Source organism: Lactuca sativa, chromosome 9 (genome assembly GCF_002870075.4).
Source record: "Lactuca sativa cultivar Salinas chromosome 9, Lsat_Salinas_v11, whole genome shotgun sequence".
Taxonomy (NCBI): domain Eukaryota; kingdom Viridiplantae; phylum Streptophyta; class Magnoliopsida; order Asterales; family Asteraceae; genus Lactuca; species Lactuca sativa.
Genome location: NC_056631.2, coordinates 71,448,666 through 71,458,408, shown reverse-complemented (window position 1 = coordinate 71,458,408; position 9,743 = coordinate 71,448,666). Strand labels below are relative to the sequence as shown.

General features: G+C 29.8%; 1 protein-coding gene across 3 annotated transcripts; it reads left to right on the top strand.

The window, feature by feature from the left end:
• The first annotated feature begins 308 nt into the window (after positions 1–308).
• Positions 309–7,555, top strand: LOC111901686 (MADS-box protein AGL42). 3 transcript variants are annotated; one of them, XM_042897941.2, is made up of 8 exons: positions 309–681; positions 783–967; positions 6,396–6,477; positions 6,562–6,623; positions 6,753–6,852; positions 6,955–6,996; positions 7,073–7,135; positions 7,264–7,555. In XM_042897941.2, exons 2-8 carry the CDS (start codon positions 786–788, stop codon positions 7,360–7,362), a joined length of 630 nt encoding a protein of 209 aa, XP_042753875.1. In that variant the 5' UTR covers positions 309–681; positions 783–785; the 3' UTR covers positions 7,363–7,555. The 3 variants fall into 3 exon arrangements, with proteins under 3 accessions (XP_042753875.1, XP_023753340.1, XP_042753874.1); XM_023897572.3 differs by having other exon boundaries at positions 310–681; positions 7,216–7,555; XM_042897940.2 differs by having other exon boundaries at positions 313–681; positions 7,225–7,555.
• Positions 7,556–9,743: the final 2,188 nt, after the last annotated feature.

Here is a 9,743-nt window from a genome sequence, read left to right as displayed (position 1 = left end):
ACATAATTTAATTACTAAACACACGTATTAAGATGCCAATATTTGCGATGCGATGACGTAATTAGAGTTAATTCAAAACATATATGAACAAATATTTTAAATATACACTTTACTAATAATCAAATAAAATTACAGAGTTAAAGGCTGATAAAATTTAACGGAAACCGAAGGATTATGTTAGAATCTTGCAATATTTTATTTATATGTTTCACAGGTTTTCCAAAATAAGATAAAACTAGGTGTTTGTTTTCTGAATATTTTTTAAGGAACTCATTTTTATTGCCTTCCCTTGACCTTTTTTGGTGCGTTACCTTCTCTATTTGCCATGGGGACAAAGGGAATACACGATAGATCGATGAATAAGGAAATCTAGCTTCATTTGTGGTCTCAAAGTAAAGAGATCCATTACATCACCAACAAAAAAAGATCCTTCATGTTTCATTATCTACCTATATTTTAATATTTTTTCTTCCAAATCATCGACCCTTTCATTCCTGTCCTACGAATCCATATGCTCAGTCTACTGTTTCTTTAGGGTTTCTTCCATTTTTTCACTAGATCTACATGGACTTCGTTCATATGTTCTTAAAATTTCAAGGGTTTCTCTGTTAACAATCTCTTTGCCCCAAATCTTGAACTCAAGTCTCTAGGTTTTTCACTTGTTTTTCTTTCTCAAACTTGGTAAAGCTCCGTAATTTTGTTGGTTTTTTACTCGTTTCCTTTCCTCGTGAGTTTTAGCGATATGAAGATTATCTTACTTTGTTTGTGTGTATGTGTTGCAGGAAATGGTGAGAGGAAAGGTTGAGCTGAAAAGAATAGAGAACACAACAAGCAGACAAGTTACTTTCACGAAGAGGAGGAATGGGCTTCTGAAGAAGGCTTATGAGCTTTCAGTTCTTTGCGATGCTGAAGTTGCTTTGATTATTTTCTCTCAAAAGGGTAAACTCTATGAGTTTTCAAGCTCCAAGTACGTCCTCTCAGTGTCTCTCTCTCTCTCTCTCTCTCTCTCTCTCTCTCTCTCTCACACACACACACACACACACAACACACACAGCACACACACGCACACACAAACACACGTATTTGGTTTCAAGTATGTTTGCATTTTTAAGTATTTTAAATTACTAGATGTGAAACTACATAGTAGGTGTATCTATATGAAGTACCAGTAAACAAAGCTGCAGTCTCCAGTTTTGGTTTAGTTTTTTTTTTTTTTATTATTATTTTTTTTAATTTACAAGATGTGGTTTGATTTGATTGTGGAGTTTCACTTGATATGTATCACATCTTTGTAAGACAGACTACCTACTCTTCGGTACCTTCTTCTGCTTTGATGGGGGCTGGTCACTATTTGATTACGGAATTGCTTTAGGCAATTCATATTTTTGGGGTGCTTTAATATTTTTATTTTTATTATTATTACTATTATATATAATTATGTTGCTTCATTAACCATTGGATCATAGCTTTTGATCTCACTAAATTACTAAAACAAGAAGCCAGCCCTTTCTTTTTGTGTTCATGACCTAGATTCGGGCAGCCTTTCACCATAAAACCTTGTAATTTTATAAAATATTATTGTCACAAATTCAGACGGATAAAAGTGGAAGATAACATTTTTTTAGGTTTCTAGACATATTTGGTTATCATTACCTAGAAATCGTGGGTTTAAATTCAAGATTTATGTATATGAATGATGGATAACTGGAGTTCTGTCTCTTTGTATGTCGTTTTTGTGAGGAAGGTGGTTTTACATGCACACATCACATGTTAAATCAAAGGCCAAAGTTGTCGAGAGTTTAATTTCACTATCAAAGATATAAAAATATAACTTACATCAATGTAAGGAGTATAACTATGGAGGTGGATGGAAGCCCTCTTACATAAATAAGAATTTATCTTTTTCGACCATTTATCCAACATGATGAATGATGTATAATGTTCGTACAGCTAGCAACACGTAGTTGTTGAGACATGTATATCATATAGTATATCTTTTGATATTTTGATTTTAAATTTAAATGTTATGTTTTTCTAAGAGTGGTAAAACCATTTGTAAAACCCCAAGTTCAAAAAAAAAATGCTACTATAAAATTTCGGTAGACATATAATTATCATCAATATAACATTCGATGGTGAAACCGTTAATGCAACATAAAAATTCTAAAACAATAAGTAAAGAAGATATATTATATCAATCCATTTTATGATTTACGATTATTTAGCAATAATGTTTTATTTTATTCAAGAAATTATTATCTTCGAGTATACTCAGATACACCAATAAGTATACAACTAATTCCTGTGCGACTAAAGCGGGACCTAGTTGCTCACTTTTTTAAGAACGATTTTTTTTTTTTTTTTTTTTTTTTTTTTTTTTTTTTTCTGAAAAAAAGACTCCACTTGTAAACAAAAACTTGATAATAAACCTTGTGCATCAAGGTAAAAGAAAGAATCAAAGAAAACTTGCAAGGATTAATTCTTTGATTCTCTTGTGAATACGTACGTACAAAGCACAAAAAAGAAATAAACGTACTGTGATTTTTGTTGAGTTAATCAAAACTGGACCTAGACATATTTATACTAAAAAAAAGAGAATCCTATTCCAATACCAAAACTGAAAGCAACTGTCTATAGCAAGTTTTCCTAAAAATACCTTATTTAAACTATATATAAACAAATCCAAGAATAAAGAAAGTTTCCTATTAACCGATTAATCCAACACCACTAACAACAAGCAAAGAAAACAAGGAAGGCTAAGAGTACATGAGAGGCTTACGTACTAATTAAGCAGAACCGCTATCGAACTTAAGAAAGAGGAATATAACAACATCAAGAATCGACTTTTGTTTGCTTGATAACCTGTATGATTTGGGCATGGAGAAGAATTCCACACTGGAGTGCACTAATAAATGTTCACATAACCTATAACCTAAATAGCACAGAATTTTAATTACTGCTTGTTAATAGCATTAAAGAAACGAAAACGTGATCTCTTTTACCACTATGCACCCAGTAAATAGTTCCCTAACCCTAAATAACTAACTACCAAGGGTTATAAACGAATATCAATGGGCAAAAAACCTCAATATGAATAACATCCGTAGTTTTTGAGACTAGAATTACGAAGAAACAACTCATACACACCAGAAAAATGTAAATGCTTTATCAGTCATTACACAGAAAAAAGGACTATGATGAAGTGGAACGCGAAATATCGTGATTTAGGTGTTAAGAAAGAACAAAGAGGGTTTTCTCACATATGATGCTATATAAAATTAGTACATCAAGAAAATAGCAAATTACAGAAATAATCCTTGTGGTTTGTTGAAATTTACAGTTTTGGTCAATGGTCGAAAATTGATAGATAGTATTTCTATGGTTTTAACAGATTACACCCATCCATCCCTCTATCCAAAAAGACTATTCTATCCTTTATAATATCTTTTTTTTCTTTTACTAATTATATTGTAATTATAATATTAAAAAAGGCCCATTTATCTAGCCCACCCCAACCCCCACCCTAGGTCAGACAATCGGGTTGGGTTCAAGTTGGCGGGTCATAAAACATACATTCAACCCAACCCATATAATATATGGGTTGGCAGGTTGGCAGGTCACGAGTTGGTGGGTTGGAAACCTCAACCTAACTGATATAACCCGTTTAAGTATATAGGTTCGTGAGTTAACAAGTTAGTGGGTCGAACCCAGTCCATATAACCCGTTTAATAAATGAGCAATGCATTTTAAAAAAATGATGTTTTTTCAACATAAAGTCATAAAGTGACTAAGGTAATTAACATTAAAAAAAAAAAAAAAAAAAAAAACGTTTTCAACATATATTCATAAAGTCATTAACATCTAAATAAAATTTAAAAATGAAAGCACTCTTACAAAGTGGATGCGTTCTTTGTTCGTGCTCGTGAGTATCTAAAAATGACGACATGTGTTTTTTTCTTTTTTGATTAGGGCACCGCAAACACTGACTAGTCACATACGAATATCAAAGGAATACAATGATATAAAATATTAGGAATACAAAAGGAAATCAGATTTCATATATATATATATATATATATATATATATATATATATATATATATATATATATATATATATATATATATAAGTTGGCAGGTTGACCACCGAACCCAATCAAACCCATGAAATAAACGAGTTGTCAGGTTGATTGGTTGACGGGTCAAAAATCTCAACCCAAACCTATCTGTCGGGTTACGAGTTGGGTCGAGGGTTGACACGCCTACCCCAACCCATGCCCACTCTATCGTCTTCATTTCCTCCTTCACCCTACAACTTTCACCATCTCCAAACCCATTCCTTCAAAAATGAATCCATTTCATATTTACTGCCAAAAAATCATTGAAAGAGGGAGAGATGAGATATCCAAATTTGAAGCTTCATCTAGAAAAATGAGGGAAAATGGTGGAATAGAAACACAAATCGGTAAAGACTTTGATTTAAGTTTTCCTTAAGATGTTTTCGAGATTTTCTTCCATTTTAGAGATCTATTCTAAATTTTGATTTTTAATTTAGTTTTCATGTTTAGTTTCCACCTGTGTTTTATGTTGTTGCATGGGAAACATTTAGGTGGTGTTTGTTTTTGTATGTAGATCTTTTTGGCCTCTTCCGTCTGTACTATGCAGATATTAGGCTTCGCAAACTATTTATTTTTTTAAAGATTGTAGACCTAAAATGGTATGCGCGTCCTCTTCTTGATGCATATATGAACTAGAGTTGTCAAATCTTTTCATACCTCTTCATACATCTTCTCGTTTAGAAAACACATATATCTTTGTTTTTTTTTTAAACATAGATTTATTCCAACTTTATTTATGATAAAAAAGTTGGAAAAAAAAGTTACAATACTTAAAGAAAAAAAGGTTTAACGATACAATCATAACCTTTTTGACAAATTTATAAATAAATATTTAATTACGATAATGGTTGTTGGAGCTATTTATATAGATACAAAAAAAATCCTAATATTGTTTTATATTCTTTGTGCCAAATTTTATAAACATTATTTAATGCATTATCATTTATTTATTGTGAAAAATATTTATAACCCGTTTTTAATAAATTTAATTAGAAAAGTAAAATAAAAATTTTGAACTTTTTTATATAAAATCAAAGTTTGTTTTCATCCATTTTATGTGTTAAATTATTTTCTCCCTAATTACAATGTTTAGGTGTACCTTTGCGACTGAAGTAAACTTTGTTGGCTTTTATCAAGTATATGCGTTAATTCGTATCATTTTATTTTAACTTTTTATATATTATTACATAAAAATTGATCTATATTTTTTAATTATCTATAATAAAGCTATAAAATTATTGAAAAACTCTTTTAAGTTAAAAAAACAGTTTAATTAGATTTTAGTTTATTCTAGCAGCATGCGGATGTTAAAAACAAACAATCTTCTTCTTTTCGACTTTAAACTTTTGGTCCACCTCTTCTACTGCAGAAGTCTGCAAATGTGGTCCACAGACTGCATGCATATTGCTTTAGAAGAAAAAAAAACAGCGCGTTAGTGCTCTCTTTGTCTTAGCTCTTTTACCTATGTATTGTTGTTGATTCCCGATCTTTATTTTGGGATATCACATATTTTGACGTATGTTTGTTTGTTGTTGTGTTAGTTACCATGTTTTTGTTTCTGAAGGGGTTAATATTCTTCTAAGATATTAGTTGCCATGTTTTTGCTTCTGAAGGGGTTAATGTTCTTCTCCTTTTGTTTTGTTTTTTTTTCAAGTTGTTAACTTTGATCATTTCTAAATATATTGTCATAATCATGGAAAAAGTAGAATTTATAAGAAAAAACTCATTTATACATATGTAGATGCAGTGTAAGAGTTGTTCGTTTGAATGAATCGGTTCGATTCAATGTGATCAGATATAAATGTGATTTTCATAAGGGAAAATAGGGCCAATTTAGAAAAACTAAATATAAAATCATGACTTAATGTTAAGAAAATAACACATTAAGACATTTTTTAAACGTTAAGTAAAAAAAACAACAATATATACTACAATTAAAATTTTTGAAATAATGTTTGTTAATATGTTTACAAAGTAAAAAAGAAACACTACCTAAATCATGTGCAACATAAATCAAACTTATTCATATAGACAACTCAATATATCAAAAAAGAAAAAAAAAATACCTTCATGTTTGACATAATCCACATAAATTTCTTAAATGATTAATAATTATATATGGATTTTGTTTCTAGCATATAGAAGTTCTATATCTCAGCACAAACTACTGAATTCATCTTTTTTAATCTTGTTCGTGTGTCATGAAATTTGATATAAACGACGTAAATTTCTTAAATGATCAATCATTGATATTTATACTTTTATCCGTTTTAATTAGCATGCAGAAGACAATTGAAAAGTATCGTTCAGATGTTAAGAAAGATGAAATCTGCACACCTGAAAATGAAGTACACGTACAGGTCAAGATTTATATACATTGTAATATCATATACATAGTTAGTCTTTGATTCAACCATCTGAAGCTTAAAAATGTTGTTTTGCAGCAACTGAAGCAAGAAGCTGCCGCCATTCAACAACAAATAGAGCAACTTGAAATTTCCCAACGGTTATTATCTTAATTAGATGTTACTTTTCTTTTCCACAAATTTTCTTAATTTTTACCTCTTGTGCATATTGTTTCCATTATATAATTTCTTTTCATGCTAAAAATGGTTTGTACAAATGAATATCTTAGGAGGCTTTTGGGACAAGATCTGGTATCATGTTCAGTAGAGGAACTAAGCCATTTAGACAATAAGTTGGAGCATACATTGAGAACCATTAGGGCAAGAAAGGTAATCAAAAGATTTTATCGAAAGTACATAGATGTAATATACTGGCGATTATTCCATTTTAAGTTTTGGTCTCACTAACCTATTTTCTTTGGTTGATTTCAGACTCAGTTATTTAAAGAGCAAGTTGAAAAACTGAAAGCAAAGGTTTTAATATATTGTTCTAGCTCTTTAGAAACCAATATTAAATATATCATCTTTTTACACATTTTTCACTATTCAGGAAAGATACCTCTTGGAAGAAAATGCAAGATTGTGCCAAGAAAACACAAGTTTATGCCAAAAGGTACATTATATCCGTAAACATTTTTGTCTTATTTTTTTTATCACTAATAAAAGAAAAGGAAGGACCACAACTTATTCCAGTCATGTCAGCGCATTGCAACTCCATCCCAACTGTACTCAACGAAGCAGAAGGATCCAGTTATAAGCAACCAAAGTAGCCAGTTTTCGGAAGTGGAGACCGAACTATTTGTCGGCCTGCGCGTCTCTCAAAATTCTACAAATTTATAGTTCTAAAAATTTGGCAAGTTTGATCAATAACCCATCTCCATAAAAATAGGATGAATGTAGTTTTATGTGCATGAGAATCCGGCAAAATATGTAACAAAAATATGAAGATGTCAACCTTTCAAGCACAGAATAAAAGGTTGATACATCTTACATGTACTTTATTAATAAGAGTATAAGACCATCATTTCTTTTACGTGATATAGAGCTATATAGAATTTTGTGCACGAAGTGGAAAACTTGGTTGGTGTGTAAATGTATCCTGGATCGTCTTTAGACCAACAAAATTTTATAGGAAAATATAGTAGAGGTTTCGTTTTTTGTTTAATTTTTTTGCAAGATGTGGTTTTATTTGATTGTGGAGTTTGACTTGATTGATCCCGCATCTCGATAAACAGACTACCTGCTATTTGGTACCTTCTTAATTCTACTTTGATGGGGGCTGGTCCCTGTTTGATTAGGGAATTGCTTTAGGCAATTCATTTTTGGGTGCTTTATTATTTTTTTATATTACGTTTTTCTAGTAATTGTGTTGACTCATTAACCGCTGGATCATGGCTTTTGATGGCCACCTTTATTTCTATCTCTTCGGAGGGATTTGAGACTCAAAAAGTTAATGGTTGGAGTAAAATGTAAGAGACTTAAGACCATAAGGCCTCATGTTTCAAGTTGCATACAAATACATAGCAAAATATCGCAAAATATAGCAATCAAGTTTGATACAATTCAATATAGATACATTAAACATAAATAGTTAGGATATGTTTTTCCATTCCAAAACATTTAAGAACCGAAAATAGGGGGAGGTGTGAATACACATAATGCTTTGAGATAATGCAAATGGTGCCTTGAACTACACTTCACTCGTACCATTATCTATTCCTACAACGATGTTACATACTAATGAGTTTCTAATCGAAATCCAATACTAATATACTTACTACTACAATAGAATTATACAAATATTATTTCAAAATTTAATATTGTTAAGTTACAAATATTTTTCTGTGAAATTTAGATTTCTATGAATCAATATTTTGTATGAAAAATTCAAGTGGAAATTCTCATTATTGAAATGCTAAAATCCGACATTTTAGGAGGTATTCGAATGATTAAATATTCAAAAACTAAATCAGTTTAGTTCCAAAATTTTCCAAACATTGCATTTCATTTTTAACTGAAGTCAAAAACCTTAAAATAAAATTTTTTTAATCGTTGATTTGTCTAACTATTTTTTACCATTTTAATTTCTTGAATAATCACAAAATCATGGAAAAATAGTAAACGATCATGAAATTTTTTTAGACTTTTTGTATAACTGTTCACAGCATCCCTAAATTGGAAAAATTATTAAATGCTACTTTTGGTTAATAAAATATGGCTTTTGTAATTTAATTGTGTTTTACATTAAAGAAATTCTAATTAAATAGAAATAGTAATTAAAAATCACAAAACTTTGTATTTGTAGTCCAATTGCAGTGAAAATGTTTTATGCATTTTAGATATGTATAGCCATTTTTCCTATATTTAATTCTCTAAATATATACAAATTCATGAAAAATTGCAATTAGTTAAGAAAATTGCAACATATATAATCTGGAAAATATATGAAAACTGATTTTCAAACAATTTAACACGATTTTTATGATTTTTGTGTATTTATTCTATCAAAATACAAATAAATAGAAAGCAGTTTCAAAACATTCTCCAAACTTTTTTGTACTAGTATTATTAGACATATAAAAAATGGGGCTTATAAAAAAGTTGGTTTTCAAACGGTGTAGCTATTTTTCATAGTTTTATTCACTTAAATAAGCATTAATTCGAGAATAATTATTAAATAGTTAAGAAAAACTACAAAACTTTTTGTAAAATTCATACACAATGTACATAAGCTGGGAAAAATACCATAATAAATGGGCTTTTCAAATACTGGAGTCCGAGTTTTGGATGTATGTGTATTTAATCTTAGGAAAATAGAACAAAAATAGCATACAGAAGAGAAAAAACATCCAACTTTTTATATAGTATCCTAATGTAATATAAGATTTTCTGGTAAATTGTCTTGAATTTTGGAAGAGTAAAACTATTTTTCCCGATTTTAATCCATTATATACCCAAAAATCATGGAAAAATATAAATACATTATGAAAAATCCCTAGATTATTTTCCTGAGTATTTTATGTGGTATAGAAGTTGCACAAAGTCATAAATGGGCTTTTCAAATTCTCTATCATGGTTTTATGATTTATTGGAAGTAAACGAAAGAAAATTTAAAAATCTGTAAAAAAGTAACCAAAATTGTAACATCCCAAATTTCGAGTCCAAAAATTTCGTTTTTAATTGATTAACTTATAAGGTCAATTCTCAAAAACATAGTTGCT